At 43.4% G+C, this 22613-nt stretch overlaps 1 protein-coding gene across 2 annotated transcripts in view; it reads right to left on the bottom strand.

Moving 5' to 3' along the window:
- Positions 1–22613, bottom strand: part of MEIOB (meiosis specific with OB-fold) — a 97673-nt gene that overhangs the window by 15178 nt on the left and 59882 nt on the right. Inside the window, exons 5-8 of one of the 2 annotated variants that reach the window (XM_077449389.1) lie at positions 10744–10939; positions 3092–3192; positions 2819–2871; positions 243–338 (exon numbers count right to left, since the gene is read on the bottom strand). In XM_077449389.1, coding sequence (XP_077305515.1) covers positions 243–338; positions 2819–2871; positions 3092–3192; positions 10744–10939 — 446 coding nt within the window. The remainder of the gene's footprint in view (positions 1–242; positions 339–2818; positions 2872–3091; positions 3193–10743; positions 10940–22613) is intronic. The other variant, XM_077449390.1, reaches the window with a different exon arrangement.

The raw sequence follows: 22613 nt of genomic DNA, 5'->3' as shown, positions 1-22613 counted from the left end.
GTCAGTTTTCCAGGCGGACCTGATCGGGAAGGTCTGCGCATTCCTTAAGTCCGTTTATACCCGCCTACCTCTGGGTCCAATCAGGCTTGCTAAAAAAAAAATGGAGGGTGACTGTGCCCGTTTACGTGGACTGGATTGAAAGAAGCTGAGTGTAATTGGACAGCGGAGTCTGTTTACTCCCAGCCACCCATAAAGCAGAGCAGGATCTGTCCTACTGGGGCAAAGCAGTTATCCCTTCTTACCTGGATTTGGGGTGAAGATGGTTTTCGACACCACAGTTGCAACCATTGAATTTCGAAATGAGTCATAATTTACGCGTACCTCTGATGCAAATAATACTAAATATAATAAAAGGTTAACATAGTTACATGATTGTTTAAATAATAACATTTCACCTTTTGCCGTTATATGTTGTAAACTTAGTTTGGGGCCAGTATAACAAAAATGTGACCAGATAAATATTGGACTATCAAAAAAAAAAAAAAACTGTGGCTATTTAAAGCAGAACTATAGCTAGGCAAAAAAAAATGAAATGTCTTTCCCCTACTCCCCAGTGGAACTTAGGGGAAGATGTCTATGTAGAGATACCCCATAGGGATCGCTGATTTTAACTGGTTCTTTCCCCACACAGTGCAAAAGCAGCTAGGCACACAGCAACAGTCCCTTCACTTTGGCTCAGAAAGCAGTCTAGGGGATGTCTTTTATTGCTGAAAAATCTGAAACAGGAGAGGGTAGGGACTTGTGGGATTCTCGAAAATGTGCCCAGCACAACTTGCAGGGGACACTTCTTTATCAGTGGCAGTAGCACAAGGACAGTTCGACTAGTACAGTCTATAGGTGCACCGCTTAAGACCATGCAGGAACATATAGCATGAGTAGTTATAGACCAGGACAGTCCATGGATGCACCGCTGAAGACCATGCAGGAACATATAGCACAAGGATGTAAACTAGAACAGTCTGTATTTTTGCAGCTAGGGACGTCAAGACAGATTGTAGCATAAATAGGCAGGCTGGAACAGTTCAAGCATCCACAGCTGGAGACCATGGAAACCAAACTTTTGCACAGGATTGAGGCTCTACTCACAGATCCCATGGATAGAGAAGGAGAGTAGTCTAGCAGCCAGTCCATAGGTGTACGGGGGCAGACAGCCCCCTGATGCTTGCAGATCACCTCCCTCTCAGCTCACAGATCCATCCCCACTTGGGGGAAAAGACAATCTCCTCAGGGCTCCAGGCTATTTAACAGCAACCAGCCACCATCTGGGAACACCTTCCCAGGGATTGGCCAGGCCCTGATAAAAATTCAGACTGGTTATCTGAATTCTACCTTCCTAAGCTCTAGAAATTTATTCTAGAGGCAGGGGGAAGCAATCAAACTCCCAGCCTGTGAAATCCTGAACATACCAGAGCAATAAATCACTGCTCCTCTGATTACAGAGCAAGCCAAAAACTATAATTTACCTAGCAGCCTAACTAGTACAGTGCTACACCTTTGTACAACAGTCCTACATATGGTTATGTCAGCAAGGTGGATCTGCTAATAAATGAGCAAATTAGAATGTTTTGTTCAGGTTTTACAAAGTATGTGTAAACCCAATCACTACAATCTCCTATACACATACACATCTCACGTTACACAATTTATTTTCAAAAGTCGTTTTGAAAGTAACTTTCAATATTTTTACATCTGCAGCTTTCATTAAAATAATATCTGGTGATGCTGCCATAAAGTCCCTGTTTAAGCACTTTCTGTTATGGGGTGACAACCCTATGCCACTGTCTCCCATTCTTGCTCATGCATTGTCACCAGGTCACAGTCTTCTAATGTAGACTACAACTACCTATTTCAACATTCACTACACAGGTATGGACCACTCTAGTCTTCATCAAGAAACCTTCCCTGAAACATGGAATGCAGCTATCGCTGGAGTCAGTGTCATAACTAGAACCTTCAGGGCCCTGGTGAAAGAAACCATGAAGGGCCCCTGACCCCTGGCCATGGGCCCTTCCCTCTGAGCCCAGTGGCTGAACACCAGGGCACAGTCACAAGTGCAACCTTTGTGACCCTGGTAGTTCCACCACTGGTGTCAGTTTTTTCCCTTCCCTGCTCTCCATCCTGACAAATCCCCTGCAGCAGCCAGTGGGAGAGAGGAGGGGGAAGACGGCAGAGCTGCAGGGGACAAGAGCACGGGGGACGGGGGATGGAGAGCACGGGGGGGGGGGGGGGCGCAGCAGAAAGAAGCTGGATAGGAAGAGATGCTGTATATAGAGGAACCAACCTCTCCATTTTCCATGCTGCAGCTGCTGAATGCCCACATATCCTCCTCTCCCTGCCACAGGAAATCAGTGGCTGCAGGAGGAAAATAGAGAGATTGGTTCCCCTATATGCAGCCGTCGCACTGCTACTCCTATCTGCAGCATGGGGCCGGGTTGCAATTGTGACCCCTGCGACCTCTGTAGGTATGTCCCTGGCTAGAATATATGTATGCAGAAAGGAAGTGGCTATAAAGAGTCTGCAGGACATCAGCAGCACTGAGGTGTAACAAAGAGTGAAAAAGTGGAACATTTTGCTTATGATGCTTTTTGTTTTTAGGAAAATAAATGTTATTCAGTGAGGATTTACATCTACTTTAACAACAGATATGGTTTACCTATACATATTTCTGCATTTCTTCACAATTTAAAACAGAATACATAAGGGTAACTAACACAGGGCTGAATGAACAATACAGACATATTTTCAAATATTTTCACTGATATAAAGAAAACAGTATATAGTTCAAAGAACAAAAGTTGAAATGAGTAGGAAAGACTACCTGTTTCTCTTGGTGTCCAGCTTTGTGCCAGCTTAATGGATTCATTATCCCAGCTAAAGTTCAACAAAGAGAATCAATCTATTTTGCTACAACATTCACAGGTTTTATTAGAAGCAATAAAATTGCTGAAAATGTAGAAATGAAATAATCTGTACTTTATGCATCTCATGATTCAGTCGCTTGTTTTCTTTTCATTGCGGCATTTTCACAAAACTTTATGTACAATAGTTTCCTAGATCAGTAAATTAAATACATGTAGCAATCCAAACTTACCATATCATTGGAAATGAATCAACCGAGTAGTCAAACAGCTTGACTTCACACCTCCGACCTGCTCTTTTGTCAGAAGTGGTAAAAGATTTTACATCCCCAACCTAGAGAAAATTAAAAATGGATTCTTTAAAATAACAACTATGATCTTATTTCAATATCTGCACTATATGGCCAATAGTTTGTGGACACCTGCCACCATTGTTATGGAACTAGCCTTCCTTTGTGGATATAAACCTTCCACAATTCTGGGAAGGAGTTCAAAATATTTTATAGTATGTCTGTAAGAATTTGTGCCCATTTGGCCAAAAGAGGATTTATGTGGTCAGGTGATGTTGCTCAGTGAGAAAAGACCTGGCTCACAATGAGTCTTCCAATTCATCCCAGAGGTGTCCAGTAGGGTAGAGGTCAGGACTCTGTGTAGGACACTTAAGTTCCTCCACCACGGAGCTTGCTTTGTACCCAGGGGCACAGTCATGCTGGAATGGAAAAGGGACTTCCCCAAACTGTTACCACAAGGTGGAAGGGCACAATTATCTACAATGCTATTGTATGCTATACCATTAACAGTACCTTACACTGGAAACATCTGAAGTAGTTTGGGCTATATAGTGATGGATCAAATATTTTGCACAGGTGGGGAAACTTTTGCATAATATACCTGTGAATCTTGTTGGAATATTTTTAGTATAATGCTATTTATGTTTGGTTAAGGCTGCACTAATGAGGGCAATGTCTTTACATGTGTCACCCTGTGATTTTTCTTGTGTATATTTTTAAACCCCTGCTATAGATATAATGTAAATGTGCATTTCCCCTTCCTTTTATATCTTTTTCTCTTTTTTCATTTTTCTTTTCATATTTCCTCTCTTCTTTTTTCACCTGCCCTCTCTCTTTCTTTCCACTTCCCATCCTTCTTTTCCTTCACTTTCTCTCGTTTCTATCTTCTGGTTTTCTCTTACCTGCTTTCTCCTTCTTCTTTTACTTTCTTTTTTTTCTTCTCTCTCTTTTTTCTTGTATGCTATAGCATGCAATTAGAACTATAGGCAAATGATTGCCTGCAAAGGGAAACACATACATCTGTCCCACCAGCGCACAAACATCGATATCGTCCCACACATGTAAAGTATCACCCTGAACGCCAGATAGAGGGCAGTAATTCTAGCGCCAGATCTCCTGTGTAAATCTAAATTGCCAACCCGTAAATGCTTTAACCTCCCTGGCGGTAGGATTATGTCAGATTTTTGATGCTGAAAGCGGTAAATTGTTTTGCATGGTTTATATTGTAGGCCTGTAAATTCTTGGGAATAACTCACTTAAATCTGTCCAAACAAGAGTCTAATAGAAAGCCCGGGTATGATAAAGTTTGAAACATGAAATCATAAATGATAACATAATAAATAACTATAAATAAATATAACAGATAATAATATAATAATAATAAAAATTATTCAATAATTTAATCAAACAAAAAACACAGAAAATTGATTAGTTGCAGAATTGTCGCTGTCATTACTTTCAGTGTTTGATGACGAATTTCCCCACAAATTGCTATCGCTCAATTCTACAAGTGATTCTAATTTATTATCACTGTTTTCTAGCTGGTCTAAAACCACTTTTGATGTAAAGGGACAGTTTTGGTTGCTATGGACAATCTCCAGTTTTCCAGGCAGAAGAACAGTTTTTATAATATAAAACTGCATGCAGGGCACTGGGCAAACCACTAGGGACAAAGGGGATGTGAAATAATGTGATACATGTAATGTATCTGTAAGATTACAGTGTACTGTATGTGTAATGTATTTTTCACTTTTTGAATTTGGCTTAGTGCTCCATCCCTGTGCATCGCAACTCTCTCAGGGAACGGAGCTCGTCACAGTGATAGATCCGGCAGAGGACACGGCTCGTAGGATCCTGGGGACAAGGTAAGTAACTTTGCTTGGATCCTGCGATGCGATCCCAAGTGTGGCTCGGGGTTACCGCTTTTGGTAATGAAAATTCACCCGGAGCCACACTCAGGAATACCACCAGGGAGGTTAAAAAAGCATCACGTATGGATAATAAACTGTACATAGTTTGTCACTATTCCACGGGCACACACAATTTTAAAGCATGACATGTTTGGTATCTATTTACTCATCGTAACATTATTTTTTGTATTTTGCCAAGCAAGTGGGTATTATATTGTGTTTTCGTGTATTAAAATTCAAAAAAGTGTATTTTTTTTCCCAAAACAATTGTGTTTGAAAAACTGCTGCACAAATACCATGTTACATAAAAAAAAATTCCAACACACATCATTTTATTCTTTAGGGCCTATGCTTTAAAAATATATATAATGTTTGGGGGTTCTAAGTAATTTTCTAGCAAAGAAATACAAATTTTACATATAAACAAAAAGTGCCAGAAAAGGCCTTGTCTGAAAGTGTTGAAATAAAAGTAGCAGTGGGTTTGCACACAATAGGTGGTGCTGGGATTTATAGACCATATAAATAAGAAAGTGCAGCGCTGATGTGATATCAGTGGAGTGAACAAAAAAATGATATAACTACATACTCAGTACAATGACCTCATATGCATAAAACAAGTGCTAATGGCAAATAAATCTCTGTTCTATAACGGAAAGGTCGTACAATCCCCATTTAGTTTCATAGACAGAAGTGAACAAACATTAACTTGCAATAGTGAAAAAACAATAATGTGAAGCAAAACATTGAATATATATGCATTTGTGAATAGATATCAGAGCACAAATGCATATACAGTGCCTTGCGAAAGTATTCGGCCCCCTTGAACTTTTCAACCTTTTGCCACATTTCAGGCTTCAAACATAAAGATATAAAATTTTTATTTTTTGTGAAGAATCACCAACAAGTGGGACACAATTGTGAAGTGGAACGAAATCTATTGGATTTTTGAAACTTTTTTAACTAATAAAAAAATGAAAAGTGGGGCGTGCAAAATTATTCGCCCCCCTTGCGTTAATACTTTGTAGAGCCACCTTTTGCTGCGATTACAGCTGCAAGTCGCTTGGGGTATGTCTCTATCAGTTTTGCACATCGAGAGACTGAAATTCTTGCCCATTCTTCTTTGCAAAACAGCTCGAGCTCAGTGAGGTTGGATGGAGAGCGTTTGTGAACAGCGGTTTTCAGCTCTTTCCACAGATTCTCGATTGGATTCAGGTCTGGACTTTGACTTGGCCATTCTAACACCTGGATATGTTTATTTGTGAACCATTCCTTTGTAGATTTTGCTGTATGTTTGGGATCATTGTCTTGTTGGAAGATAAATCCCCGTCCCAGTTTCAGGTCTTTTGCAGACTCCAACAGGTTTTCATCCAGAATGGTCCTGTATTTGGCTGCATCCATCTTCCCCTCAATTTTAACCATCTTCCCTGTCCCTACTGAAGAAAAGCAGGCCCAAACCATGATGCTGCCACCACCATGTTTGACAGTGGGGATGGTATGTTGAGGGTGATGAGCTGTGTTGCTTTTACGCCAAACATATCGCTTTGCATTGTGGGCAAAAAGTTGGATTTTGGTTTCATCTGACCAGAGCACCTTCTTCCACATGTTTGGTGTGTCTTCCAGGTGGCTTGTGGCAAACTTTAGACGAGACTTTTTATGGATATCTTTGAGAAATGGCTTTCTTCTTGCCACTCTTCCATAAAGGCCAGATTTGTGCAGTGTACGACTGATTGTTGTCCTATGGACAGACTCTCCCACCTCAGCTGTAGTTCTCTGCAGTTCATCCAGAGTGATCATGGGCCTCTTGGCTGCATCTCTGATCAGTCTTCTCCTTGTCTGAGCTGAAAGTTTAGAGGGACGGCCAGGTCTTAGTAGATTTGCAGTGGTCTGATTCTCCTTCCATTTCAAAATGATCGCTTGCACAGTGCTCCTTGGGATGTTTAAAGCTTGGGAAATCTTTTTGTATCCAAATCCGGCTTTAAACTTCTCCACAACAGTATTACGGACCTGCCTGGTGTGTTCCTTGGTCTTCATGATGCTCTCTGCGCTTTCAACAGAACCCTGAGACTATCACAGAGCAGGTGCATTTATACAGAGACTTGATTACACACAGGTGGATTCTATTTATCACCATCAGTCATTTAGGACAACATTGGATCATTCAGAGATCCTCGCTGAACTTCTGGAGTGAGTTTGCTGCACTGAAAGTAAAGGGGCCGAATAATTTTGCACGCACCACTTTTCAGTTTTTTATTTGCTAAAAAAGTTTAAATTATCCAATAGATTTCGTTCCACTTCACAATTGTGTCCCACTTGTTGGTGATTCTTCACAAAAAATTAAAATTTTATATCTTTATGTTTGAAGCCTGAAATGTGGCAAAAGGTTGAAAAGTTCAAGGGGGCCGGATACTTTCGCAAGGCACTGTATTAGCACTTGTTTTATGCATTTGAGGTCATTGTACTGAGTATGTAGTTATATCATTTTGTTGTTCACTCCACTGATATCACATCAGCTCTGCACTTTTTTACATATATAGTTTTTCATATTTTGCAAATTGATCTTTTGCTGTGTCAGCTGCTAATATATTATTTAATAAGATGAAGCAGTCTAATTTTGCCTGCAGTTGGTCTATAAATCCCAAGTGTAAATATATGGAGCAGATAGAGGGTAAATTCCACTCCTGCAGCCACTGCTTGCTCCGCTGCCTCTAGCGACAGCAAGCAGGGAGGGAGGGAAACTACAAGTAGCGACAGCCTTTGCAGCTATTGACTTGTATTTATTAATGAACTACCATAGTGCCGTTGAGCGCCTTGGTAGTTCATCGTCTCTTCCTATCAGCGCGTATCTGACGGTCTGTATGAGGTACAAGCAGACAGATACAATTACAAGTCTAGCATAGACTTGTAATGCCCATGCCCCATGACGACGTCAAAACTTGTGACGAAACGCGTAGGACCGTGCGACGTGCTGACGTCACCGTGCGATGCGTCTGTTGTTTGTTAGCACGGGCATGTGTATTGTAGCCAGCCGGCCGCAAGTTTGTTGTACTTTTCTTTTTGTTTTTAATTTGGGCTAGTATATTACCTAGCTATTTTTAATAAATATCCTGCGGGTTTTACCTATGGTTGTTCCACTTTTCCTTTTTTTTGAGCGCAACCCCATCAGTACTGCTGTATCGTGTCCACTGTCAGTGGAAGGATATTGGGATTGGATTCAGACTGGGGGGCTATCTCTGTGGGTCAAAGGCTGGATTGTTCGTCACATCATCAGATGAAAGGACCCAGACTGGGGATAGCTACAAGCATTAAAGTATTGTAATCTGGTAAGCGCTTATTTCACTCATCCGGTGGTGGGACATACTTATTAAAGTCACTATTATTGTGGATATTATCGACCTTTCAACAATTAAGAGCTGTGGATACCCTTTGGACTTGAATAATATACCACAGGAATTCATTGATTTTCTTCACAGGATTATCTCTGGACACTTTGTATTTATGTATTCTTTATATATAGATATTTTGCAACATGGATTGTTTTAGGATGCCTTTCTTTCACAGGATTTGTTTTTGGCATTGAGTCATTTTGTATCCACTTTTTGGTGGTGCTATTTTTCTTCACCATTATATTGTTTATTTTTATTTTTAGTATTTTTTTCAGCGCAACCTTTTTGTATATTTACAATTACAAGTCTGCAGGAGTCATGCATGGCACCCACAATCTACTGATTGCAGGTTCAATGCTTTCCAGGCTCCAAGAAAAAATATAATAAATGCACATTTTTTACCTACACAAATGTGCATATTATTTTTTATTTTAAAAAAAGGTGAACTTATCCTTTAAAAAATGAGCCTCATACAGTGTTTAAAATTTAACAAAAATTGTCTCCTCCCTGGTGCTGTCCCCATGCAGTAATCCCATTCCACCACAAGATGTCCTCAGTCTTCCAGGTTAATTGATTCCCAGGACTGAGGAAGTACCTTGAGTGCAAGGTGTAATAGACCTTCCCTCTCAGGGGGGCATAATCATGTCTAATGATGCAGAAAGAGAAGATCTGTGAGCTTGAAAGAAATCAGCAAAAAATACAATGGAATGGAGCAGTGCCTGCATGGAGTAGAAAGGAGTACTGGGCACCATGCCTGGAGGTGGCACAAAACACATAAGTAAGCAGCAATGAAGCAGAACTGGGTAGGTTTTGCCAGCTAGCAATGCAGAGAGTGACAAATGTTCTAAGAAAATATCATGTACAGGAGGATGACAGGGAGGCTGTATACCAGCATCATGAGTCAAGGTGAATGAAGACCCACTCAAGTTCACAAGTGAGAATTTTAGATTCTAGACTTTAGATCCCTTTACATACCTTCAAATCTATCTGATGATGTCTTTCCTTCTTGTAGCAAGGTCCCAGGCCTCCTTTGGTCTAATGAGAACCTCCAGGGCCAGAGATAGCTGACATCCTTCTGTATATGGTGGATTGCATGGCATAGAGGGTGTAATGCATTGACTGGGCGCCAGACACTTCTTGAATGCAAAAGAGATTTTATTTCTCTTAACAGAACTTTGGGAGAGAGGGTTAGGGCCCGGACACCCTTAGATAGTTGCAAGATTAATTGGCAGACTCCAAGACTTCAACAGGACAGCAATGCAGGGAAAGGCATCTAGCAAGACGCCTCATCTGCATGTGTAGGAATGCTGTCTCCTATGGCAACAGTCTTTAACAGTTCCTAACACAAAGTGTAACAGGTCCTTCACTTCCACTACAATCACCTGTTGTAGTTCTTAATCCAACTGAGCTCCCGGTCTCTCACTAGACTAGATGATTCACTGCCACTGAATCCCTTGAGCTCCTCCAATCTTCACGGTAGTATCTTCCTCAAGTGTCACCCCCGCCTCTCTGCTGGGTCCCTAGCTTGGCACTCTCAATACTTCTCAAGCTTCACCCCCACTGGTCTGCTCGGTCCCTGGCTTGACACACAAGGCTGCTTTGCAAGCGTCACCTCTGCTGGCTGGGTCCCTGGCTTAATAACCGCTGAAGTTTCCTGGTTCTTCACCATCCCCGGTTGGTGAGATTTCTGCTTTGGTACTTGCTTCAGTTACTCACTGTGGTCCCTGTTAATAAGGTGGATGGTCCCTTAGTGGCGACAGCTTCCCCTCTACCTCTGACCACGAGGTTCTCCAGCCGGCAGAACCGTCACTTCTGGTTGGACTGCAAGCAGCTATCCCAATCCTGTGCTGCTCTCTTGACTCTGGATAGGCCCTCAGACAGCCTAGCAGCCAGATGTGCCCGGGATAGGCCCAAATTCTGGCCTAACAGCCCAGACAATACAACACACGTCCACCCAGACAGCCGTCCAGGTGGCACAGAACCCCCGATCACTTGACTCCACCCAAATATATAGGTTCTCCCAGCAGACCAAGGGATCCAGAAAACCCCTGCCCATTAGCTGGGATACCCCATATACCCATAATCTGACCTTGCATTACCCTTCTCGTATCTGATACCACCAGGTACCCGGCCACCTAGTGGCAAAAGAGAGAAGTGCAGCAATTACAGACTTAGAGTGAAATCAATTGATCCTCAACAATTAGCCAAGACAGCTATACCTGGCAGGTAATTTTAGGAGCAACCGTGCCTAAACACCAGGGTGCTACATCTGCTACACATAATATTTATGACATTAACATACCTGTCTTACAGCTGCCAGAATGTTAATAACTTCCTTATTCAGGCTTTGGCCATTAGCAACAATGTCCTCCAGTGAATAATAATCATTTGGGTTCTGAGTTGGGATATGCAGTAATGGCAGCAGGGAGTCACCAGTATCTCGGATAGAACACACCTTCACCACAGAGTGCACTTCACTGATAAGCAGTTTGTAAGAACTAAAAGAAAAAAGGGGATTTGTTGTTGTCAATGTTCATACAGATGAAATATATGCCACATTTACCATGTGCTAAATCTGGGCTTAGACATTAATGTGTTCAACATTAGCCAGTAATGGAACTCAGGCCAGGACATACTTTGCCAAAACCTAGCAGCCTACTCTAAAACAATGTAGGTGCCAGCAATGCAACAATACAGCCCCCCCCCCCCCCCCCCCATGTATATTTTCTCCCATGTATGCTCTATCCCTGCAGATTGTGGGACTCTCCCAACCCATCAAGTTAAACGTAAGTTAACCACTTGACCGCCAGATGATTTACCCCCCTTCATGACCAGGTTATTTTTTGTGATACGGCACTGTGTTACTTTAACTGCCAATTGCGTGGTCGTGCGAAGTTTTACCTAAAGTAAATTTTCAACCTTTTTTTCCACAAATAGAGCTTTTTGTCTTGGTATTTGACCACCTCTGCGTTTTTTTTATACAGAAAATCAGGCTCACATCTGTATAGAAAACAATCTGTTGCTAACCTCAGTTTGTTCCATTAAGATTTGGAAATTAAACCTGGAAGTTGATTGGTTTCTATGTAGAAGTGAGCCTGATTTTGCACTCTCCAGCTTTAGTAAATAACCTCAATATTTTTTACTTTCTGCTATAAAACACACCCAATAAAAAATAAAAAAAATAAAATGCATTCACCAGTTTAGGCCAATATGTATTCTGCTACATATTTTTGGTAAAGAAAATCCCAATAAGCGTATATTGATTGGTTTGGGCAAAAGTTATAGCATCTACAAACTATGGGATATTTTTATATATTTTTTATTCGTTTTAATTTTTTTTATTTTTTACTAGTAGTCAGCGACTTTTAACGGGACTGCAATATTGCAGTGGGCAAATTGGACACCTAACTGACACTTTTGACACTTTTTGGGGTCCAGTGACACTAATATAGTGATCAGTGCTAAACAATAATAAATAATGACACTGGCTGGGAAGGGGTTACCATCAGGGGTGACCAAAGGGTTAACTGTGTGCCTAGTCTGTGCTTTCTCACTGTGTAGGAGGTGCTTTGACAGGGGGAAGGGATTGATCCATGTTCCTGTTTTGCAGGAACACAGGATCAAAACCTTCCCTTCTATCAGAACAGCAACCTGCCTGTTTACATAGGCAGATTGCCGTTCTGCCTGTGTACTGTCTAATTGGCGGGTGCCGGTGGGCATCACAAAGGGAGTGGGCTGCCAGCGGCGTGCGCCCCAGACCAGGAAGTGTCAGCTCACGTACTAGGTCATGATCTGGCACAGAGCAGCCACCCTGCCATAGTATATTTACGGTGGGCAGTCTGCAAGTGGTTAAAGCAGTAATAAACCCAAAACAAAAAATGTATTATATTGCAGCTTACCAGTCATTAGATGTGGTGGCTGCATCAGTTTTCTTTTTTTAGGCTTTTTTTCCCTATGGTTCTCACCTGATAATCTGGCCAGTAACACACCTCCTGTATTAGAGTGCCCCCACTCTGGATGAAAGAGAAAAGGGGGCACAGAAGACAGCATTGCCAGTCTGGGAAGAGGGGGGGGGGTAGTGTTAGATGTACTAGCAGATTTAACTGTACTAACAAATTTAAGCCCAAGCCAGCACACAGCAGTTTTTTTTTCCTTTTGGTATAAAGATTTTAAATAAATAGATAAAAGGTTTGTCTCATCCCTGTAAACTGATACATCTGGAAAAGAGCTTGTCCTTTTGAAAAACAGACTTACTGGCTCTTTTACCAGAGGAAATAGAAGAAAGAAAGCCTAAAGAAGAAAATGAATGCACCTTTGACATAAATTGGAACTCTAAAGCCCCGTACACACGAGAGGACTTATGTCCGACAGACTTCCGAAGGAGTTCCGTCGGAGTTCTACTGGAATTCCGACGGAGTTCTGACAGACTTTTCGGCTGAGCGGACTTGGCCACACACAATCACACTAAACTCCGATGGATTCGAACGTGATGACGTACGATTGGATTCGAATAAGGAAGTTCATAGCCAGTAGCCAATAGCTGCCCTAGCGTCGGTTTTAGTCCGTCGGAATAGCATACACACGAGCGAATTTTTCGAAGGGACCGGGTCCGGCGGAGTTCCTTCGGAAAAATTTGAAGCATGTTCCATATTCTAAAGTCCTTCGGACTTTGGCAAGTCAAAAGTCCGTTGCAACCCACACACGATCGAATAGTCTGACGGACTCAGTCCGTCGGACTTTGGATGTTGAAAAGTCCGCTCGTGTGTACGGGGCTTAACTGTAAACCAGGTTCTCGCTAACATTAATAGCTGATGTCACAAATGCTCCATTGGCTGAATGGGACCAAATTCCCGCAAACACACTTCAAAATCTTGAAGAAAGCCTTCCCAGAATAATGGAGGTTATTATATGCAGAGAGGGACAACTCTTTATTAACCACTTGCTTACTGGGCACTTAAACACCCTTCCTGCCCAGACCAATTTTCAGCTTTCGGTGCTCTCACACTTTGAATGACAATTACTCAGTCATGCAACACTGTACCCACATGAATTTTTTGTCCTTTTTTTCCCACAAATAGAGCTTTCTTTTGGTGGTATTTGATCACCTCTGGGGTTTTTATTTTTTGCGCTATAAATGAAAAAAGACCGAAAATTTTGAAAAAAAACGCATATTTCTTTGTTTCTGTGACAGAATTATGCAAATTATTAATTTTTCTTCATAAATTTTGGCCACAATTTATACTGCTACATATCTTTGGTAAAAATAACCCAAATTAGTGGATATTATTTGGTCTTTGTGAAAGTTAGAGAGTCTACAAGCTGTGGTGCGAATCGCACAAAATTGATCACATCTGATGTACTGGTGGCCTATCTCGCTTCTTGTGACCTGAACAAGTCAGGAAAGTACAAATACCCCCCAAATGACCCCTTTTTGGAAAGTAGACATTCCAAGGTATTTAGTAAGAGGCATGGTGAGCTTTTTGATGTTGTCATTTTTTTCCCACAATTCTTTGCAAAATTAAGATTTTTCATTTTTTTTTCTCCACAAAATTGTCATTGTAATAGGTTATTTCTCTCACATGGCATGTGTATACCACAGATGACACCCCCCAAAAAATTCTGCTACTCCTCCTGAGTATTACAATACCACATGTGTGGGACTTTTTCACAGCCTGGCCACATAGAGAGGCCCAACATGCAGGTAGCGCCATCATGTGTTCTAGGAACATAAATTACACATCTAACTTGTTGACTATTTATTTGAAGCTTTTGAAGCACCAGGACAATGACACGTGACACTGATGACAGATGGCACTGATACGTGGCAATGATGACACTTATACGTGGCACTGATGACACATGGCACTGATGACAGATGGCACTAATATGTGGCACTGATGACAGATGGCACTAATATGTGGCACTGATGACACGTGGCACTGATGACACGTGGCACTAATACGTGGCACTGAAGACACGTGGCACTAATACGTGGCACTGATGACAGATGGCACTAATACGTGCCACTAATACGTGCCACCGATGACAGATGGCACTAATACATGGCACCGATGACGCGTGACACTGATGACAGATGGCACTGATAAGTGGCATTGATGACACGTGACACTGACAACAGATGGCACGTGACACTGGCAGGTGGCACTGATGACAAATGGCACTGATACGTGGCACTGATGACAGATGGCACTAATACGTGGCACTGATGACAGATGGCACTATGTGGCACTGATGACACATGGCACTGATGACAGATGGCACTTATACATGGCACTGATGACAGATGGCACTGGGGACAAATGGCACTGGGGGCAGGTGGCACTGGGGTGGATGGCACTGGGGCGGATGGCACTGGGGCAGATGGCACTGCTGGGGGAGGATGGCACTTTTTACTTTACTTTTTTTTTTTCAGCTCAAGGCAGAACGGCTGCCGCTGCAGCCGTTCATCTCTCCCCTCTCACACTGTCTGTGTGAGGAGGGAGAGCGGCGCTGAGAGATGATCTCATATGTTTACATATGAGATCATCTCCCATTGGATACGCTTATCACGCTGTAAACGGCCGCTGTGATTGGCCGTTTACAGCGATCTGTGTTTGCCTGTCCCCGGGGGACACGGCGAACACAGAACTTCCGCGATGCGTGCCCGCGGCGGCGCGCATTGCGGAAGTAAACATTAGGACGTCCAGGGACGGCCTCCCGGACGAACGCGCCTGCTCTACGGCCGTCATTCGGCTATAGGGCGGGCGCGAGGTGGTTAATGCCCATGGTTTTGAAATGGGATGTCCAAAAAGTCATTGTGAATCTGTGTATCCAAAGGTCCTTTTGTGTTTAACCACTTAAATCTTTTTGAGATTTGTTGTTTACAAGTTAAAAACTGTTTTTTTTTTGCAAGAAAATTACTTAGAACCCCCAAACATTATACATTTTTTTCTAACACCATAGAGAATAAAATGGCAGTCGTTGCAATACTTTCTGTCACACCGTATTTGCGCGTCTTACAAGTGCACTTTTTTTTCTAAAATACACTTTCTTGAATTAAAAAATAAGAAAACAGTAAAATTAGCTAAAATTTTTTTATATTGTGAAAGATAATGTTACGTTGAGTAAATTGATACCAAACATGTCACGTTTCAAAATTGCGTCTGCTTGTGGAATGGTGTCAAACATTTACCCTTAAAAATCTCCATAGGCGACGTTTAAACAGTTCTACTTGTCAGTTTTGAGTTACAGAGAAGCTTTAGGGCTAGAATTATTGCTCTCACTCCACTGATTGCAGCAATACCTCACGTGTGTGGTTTGTTATCTTATTTATTTTACCTGTTATTTTTACACTGTTCTTTAAAAAAAAAAAAGTGTCACTTTTATTCCTATTACAAGGAATGTAAACAACAGAAAAAAAGCATGAAAGGACCTCTTAAATATGAGATCTGGGGTCAAAAAAAAAACAAGACCTCAGATCTCATGTTTACAATAAGATACAAAAAAAAAAAAAAATAATAATAATAATTGTCATTTAAAAAAATAAGGGCCCTTTAATGCCGAGTACACATGTAGCAGACTATCCGGCGGACTTAGTCTGGCAGACTTCCCGCCGGACTATCCGCCGGACTGTCCGCCAGACTTTCCGAACGAGCTACTTGCCCACATACGGCACTTTTTCAGCGGACTAATACGGCGTACTAAGTCCGCCGGACTATCCGCCGTACTTTTGAAATGAACGGACTTGCCCACACACGCGGAGGAAAGTCCACTCATTTTGAGCGTGTCTCCAGGTAGCCGAGGCCAGCGAAGGAGGTGTGGATGGCCCTGTCACCTGGTATGGACTTAAAGGGGAAGCCCTACGCCGAAAAATCGGCGTGGGGGTTCCCCCCTAGGTCCACATCAGACCCTTGCCCGAGCACGCTACCCGGCCGGCCAGGAAAGGGGGTGGGGGCGAGCGAGCGCCCCCCCTCCTGAGCCGTGCCAGGCCGCGTGCCCTCAACATGGGGGGTGCCTTGGGGAAGGGGGGGCCGCGTGGCCCCCCACCCCAAAGCACCTTGTCCCCATGTTGATGAGGACAAGGGCCTCTTCCCGACAAACACTGGCCGTTGGTTGTCGGGGTCTGCGGGCGGGGGGCTTATCGGAATCCGTGAGCCCCCTCTAATAAGGGGCCCCCCAGATACCGGCCCCCCATCCTATGTGAATGAGTATGGGGTACAATGTACCCCTACCCATTCACCTGTAAAAAAAATTGTTAAAAAAAACTTTCAAGCTTTCAGGATGGAGTGACAACAATTGTGTCAGAATTGGCATCACTTTTATCGGTGGCGGGAGAGGGTCACACCACGCTCTGGTGCCCTTCTTCGCCACCTACTGGAGCCATCGGCAGCGGCGGAGGCGATCGGATGTTTCCCCTTGCTTGACATGGAGACGAGTGAGAAGAAGATGGCCCCCACCCGTCTCCATAACATCCCAGGGTGGAAGCGACATCAAAACGTCACTTCCGCCCATAGCTCTAATGCCGCGTACACACGATCAAACAATCCGGTGGAAAAGTCCGGCAAACTCAAGTCCGCCGGACAATCCGCCCATGTGTAGCCTCCAGCGGACTTTTTTACCCAAAAGCTCATTTTGAGCGTGTCTCCAGGTAGCCAGGGCCAGCGAAGGAGGCGTCGCTGGCCCCAGAGAAAAAAGAACAGAACAGAAGACGGCGACAGAAGACCGGGCCACCGCCTGTAAAAGAGCTAGAAGAAGGCGCGGTGGCCCGGCAAGAAGAACCGAAGAGGGGGACAAGATCCCCGAAGTCGGAAGAAGAGGGTGGCGAAGCCGGGCTCCTCCGCTAGCAAAAGAGCTAGCAGAAGATAGCGGAAGAGTCCGGCGAGAAGACCCCCGAAGACGGACAGAAGACCCCCGGAGCTGTGCAATAAACTTTTTTAACCGTTGTGTGTTGTGTTTTTTTAAACTATTTTTTTACAGGTGAATGGGTAGGGGTACATTGTACCCCATACTCATTCACATAGGGTGGGGGGCCGGTATCCGGGGGCCCCCTTATTAAAGGGGGCTCATGGATTCCGATAAGCTCCCCGCCCGCAGACCCCGTCAACCAACGGCCAGGGTTGTCGGGAAGAGGCCCTTGTCCTCATCAACATGGGAACAAGGTGCTTTGGGGTGGGGGGGCCGTGCGGCCCCCCCTTCCCCAAGGCACCCCCCATGTTGAGCGCACGCAGCCTGGCACGGCTCAGGAGGGGGAGGTACTCGCTCGCCCCCACCCCCTTTCCTGGCCGGCCGGGTAGCGTGCTCGGACAAGGGTCTGATGTGGACCAAGGGGGGAACCCCCACACCGATTTTTTGGTGTAGGGCTTCCCCTTTAAGTCCATACCAGGTAACGGGGCCAGCGACGCCTCCTTCGCTGGCCCCGGCTACCTGGAGACGTGCTCAAAATGAGCTTTTGGGTAAAAAAGTCCGCCGGAGGCTACACGCGGGCGAAAAGTCCGGCGGACTTGAATTTGCCGGACTTTTCCACCGGATAGTTTGATCGTGTGTACGTGGCATTAGAGCTATGGGCGGAAGTGACGTTTTGATGTCGCTTCCACCCCTCACTCGTCTCCATGTCAAGCAAGGGGAAACATCCGATCGCCTCCGCCGCTGCCGATGGCTCCAGTAAGTGGCAAAGGGCACCAGAGCGTGGCGTGACCCTCTCCCGCCACCGATAAAAGTGATCTTGCAGCGAATCCGCCGCAGAGACCACTCTTATCAGAAAGCGGACCACCGGCCAAAGAAGAGGATACCGGGGTTATGGTAGCTAGCTGCTGCCATAACAATGATATTCCTCTTCAAACTTAGGACGTATATCGGCGTGTGGTGGGCTGTAAGTGGTTAACAGAAAATTTCCCATCTGATGCCAATTCTGGCACAACTGTTGTCACTCCATCCTGAAAGCTTGATAAAAATGTTCTTTAGCCAGGAACATACATTCTACATTAATAAGTGTGTTACTAAAACTAGTGTGTGCTGTAAATTGTCTCCATCATACTTAGCTATAAAGCATAGGAGGGTTTCATTCTGCTTTAAGGCTTTTAGCAGTTTGGCCTGATAAGGCTTTTAGCAGTCTAAAAATGGAGAGCAACTGAGCATGTGCAGAGCAGGGTGATAGAGTGTATTACTGAATATTAAATGTAGCGGATGACATTTGGGACCAAATGTCACACGACTATATATTTAGTTTTTGGCCTCAGAACAGTAAAGGTTCTGAGGGTTAATTGTGTAGGTAGGCCTTAACACCAGTCTGGCCAGGCTTTGTTTGGAAGTTCTGCCTGGTCATGTGGACAGTGAGGTGCACATGACAGGCTAGAACCAAGTCTGGTTGGATTTTTGATTATCGGCCTTCTCGGAGCCAATCAGTGGGAGTGCCGGGGCCTGCTGAGGAGTCTGGGAAGGGATCCTTAAATGGGTGTGGGTCACGTGTTCGGGGTTCCGGAGTTGTTCGAGAGACCCATGTGGTCTAGTCTGGTTCCAGGACCCCCCATGAGGGGTCCCGGTCACGGGGTGTTCGACACTCCGCAACATGTTCCTGTCAGTGGCCCCTGATAGACCTGCCTGGTCTGGGGTAGGGATCCGTCTGTTCCCGAGTCTCAAAACCTGCTGGTCCGAGGTGCAGTAACTGAGGGAGGATTCAAGGTGTCCGGGTGTGCTCTCGGCTTGGAGGGACACCGCAGCTTGTGGAAGTGACCTGGGGAGGTCTCTTCGGAGGAGGGCCGGCAAGTGGCATCCTGAGAAGTGCCTGGTTACTGAGTTGAGAAGGACATTGACGAATTTACACTTTTCCAGTACCATAAAGGAGACGGGAAACGTTCCAGGTATGGAGGAAAAAGGTTCCTGTTTGGCCTTAGTTATTTGTTCAAGTTTGAGTCAACGTGCTGACTGCCATGATCTCTGGCTAGAGATCTGTTCAGCCTTCAAGTACCCAGCTGCGAGTGGCTACTCTCTGGGTGTAAATTGAGACTTTGCTAGACCTGCAGTTCAAGGTGCCTAAGTTCTTCACCCGTGCCCTCTGTTCCCTAAGAGACTGTGTTAATTGAAAGTTCTACTGCAGAATAAAACCTTTTTGAAAGGACTTCATCTGTGTCAGTGTACAAGTTGTTGGGTATCAACTCTGGGAACCCCTAGACACGGAGGAGCAGGCCAAGAGAAGGTAACTGGTGAGCCCATTCAGTCAAGGCCACTCTGCAACGGGTTATGGCCACTACATAAACAAGATAGGCCCTTATTTTTAATGTTTTACATAGCTATACCTGCAAATGGGGACAGTCTGAGGTGATCTAGCAGGACTTAATTTTCTGACTTAAGTTCCACTTATTCTCTTACAACACAATCCCGGGTGCTCTCACAATTCCCACAAAGTGGGATCCCCTTGAAACTGCCATGGCAGGTGTGCAAATCTGGCAACATGGCTAAAGAGAACAACTTTATCATAAAAAATGTACTTTGTAGGCACCATAACTACTGTACAAATACTTAAATATATTTTACTTTATTGGACATAAAATTTAAAGACAGCATTAACCACTACAATACAGGGCACTTTCACCCCCTTCCTTCCCAGCCCAATTTTCAGCTTTCAGCGCTCTAGCGCTTTCAGTGACAATTGCGCGGTCATGCTACACTGTACCCAAATGAAATTGTTATCATTTTGTTCGCACAAATAGAGCTTTATTTTGGTGTTATTTATTCACGACTCGTTTTTTTTTTTTTGCGATATAAGCGCAAAAATAGCGGAAATTTGGAAAAAAAACAATATTTTCTTTTTTCTATTTGAAAAGAAATCCAATAAAATCAAATTTTGTCATAAATTTAAGCCAAAATGTATTCTGCTACATGTTTTTGGTAAAAAAAATTCCGTTAAGTGTATAATAATTGGTTTGTGTGATCACGGACATATGTACGCAAATGATCATGTACATATGTGTGCAGGTGATCATGTACATATGTGTGCAGATAATCATTGGGACATGTGATTTTAGTGGGACATATGTGGGGGACATGTTTTTATTATTAGGGACATGTGTTTTTATTATTTGGGGACATGTATGTTTTGGGGACATGTGTGTTTTGGGGACATATGTGGGGACTGTGTTTGTACTGTGTGGTGTGTTGTGTGTTTACACTACACTGATGATCAGTGAGTAAAAAGCTGTAAAAAGCAGCCCATACTCACTGATCATCAGCCGGCTGCAGCGTTCTGCTCTCCTCTCCTCAGCGGTGACTTCCGTGTGAGGAGAGGAGAGCCGATTGCCTAGCAACCGGCTGTTTGTTTACATCACATGACGGCCGTGATTGGACACGGCCGTCATGTGATCAGGAGGGCCAATCACAGAGCCCTCCTGCCGATCTGAGATGTGCCGTGTCCGGGTGACACGAGCACATCGGGATCGCGCCGCTGCGCGGGCACGCGCGCGCGCGATCCCGCTACTCCTGAAGGACGTTCCTGAACGTCCTATCAGGAGTAGACGGCTCCCACCCGGCCGTATATATGCATTGGCCGGGTGGGAAGTGGTTAAAGATATATAAATTCATAGATAATTCTACTTTTGCTACCTTCAGGCGATCCCTGAAAACTCATCTCTTCAGGAAAGCCTATCACGTCTCCAACTAATCTTTTACCACTTCCATCAGCTCATTCCCCACAGTTAAAACCTTTTGTACCACCTGCCCCACCCTATTAGATTGTAAGCTCTTCTGAGCAGGGCCCCCTTAATCCTCTTGTATTTTATTGTATTATAACTGTATTGTCTCCTTTTTATATTGTAAGCACTGCGTAAACTGTTGGCGCTATATATATCCTGTTTAATAATAATAAAATAATAATAATTGACATCATACAAGAATAGCTGGTATACTTCCCAACCCGTGGTAGAGACTGGGCCAACTGACTGTCACTAAAGGTGGTAACTAAAGGGCACAGTACCTTATGTTACCACCTTTAGTGACAGCCAGTTGGCCCAGTCTCTACCAGGAGTTGGAATAAAAAAGCTATTTTTGTATGTATGTCAATTATCTATGTACTGTATCTATAAATCTGTATATATGTTGTTTTTACCTTATGTCAAATAAAGTAAAATATTTTTAACTAGTGAGTATAGTGCCTACAAAGCCAATTTTTTCATAATAAATCTGTTCTCCATTATTATAGGACGTGGCACAGATTACCAAATCCTGTCCATAGTGCCACCTTGTGGTGACATAATTATTTCTTTGTAACATGGGTGAAGAGATAAAATAAAAGGGGTGTGAAGTGTATTTAAAAAATTATCACCCTTGTCACTGAAGTTCTATCTGAGGATCCAATATCTGAGAAAAGAAAATGTTTTCTTCTTTTGCAGAACTGAATTTCGATTCAAAATTATTAAAATTTTTAAAGCAACTTTTTTTACTTGAAATAAAAAGATGTTATGCTTACCTGTAGACTTGTGCACAACGGAAAATTTCGTTTAGTTTCGGTTCGTTGTCATTCGTAAAATACATAATTTCGTTCTGTTATATTCGTTATGTTACATTAATACGTTTTCGGATAATTCGTTATTATTCGTACAGTGTCTAATTCATTCGTTCGTATTCGTTGAAATTCGCTATTTATGTATGTATAGACATTCGTGATAATGATTCGTAGTTTGGAAAGTCGTTTGTCATTGTGTGTATTAAAAGATTCAATAAACAATGTCTCTTCTCCTCGGCTCAAATACAATTTAACACCCTTCTAACTCAGTTCTCAGGAATGCACTTTGCCAGTAATCCAACCTCCGGCACAAAATTAATTAGCTAATTGAACTATAAGATTTACTTTGAGCTGACCTTTTGTTTCATTAGATCTTTAAAGAATAACCGAATCATGTTGAATTCATTCGAATTCATTCGTTATATTTCTTTCGTATTGGTTGTTATTCGTTATTATTTTATTCGGACATTCGGATGCATCCGAATGTCCGAAAGATGCAAAATTCGGCCGAATTTCGATTCGATACAAAACGAATTGCACAAGCCTACTTACCTGTACTGTGCAATGGTATTGCACAGAGAGGTCCCTTACCTACCTTTCTGCAGTCCCCCGCCAGCGCTGTCCGCTCCTCCTTTTTTCCAGGTCCCATCTTGATCCAGCGATGTGCACAAGACCAGAGG

This window comes from Lithobates pipiens, unplaced genomic scaffold (assembly GCF_037356315.1).
Source record: "Lithobates pipiens isolate NorthernLeopardFrog02 unplaced genomic scaffold, aLitPip1_a1.2 Scaffold_22, whole genome shotgun sequence".
In the NCBI taxonomy this organism is placed as follows: domain Eukaryota; kingdom Metazoa; phylum Chordata; class Amphibia; order Anura; family Ranidae; genus Lithobates; species Lithobates pipiens.
This window is presented reverse-complemented; position numbering and strand designations above follow the sequence as displayed.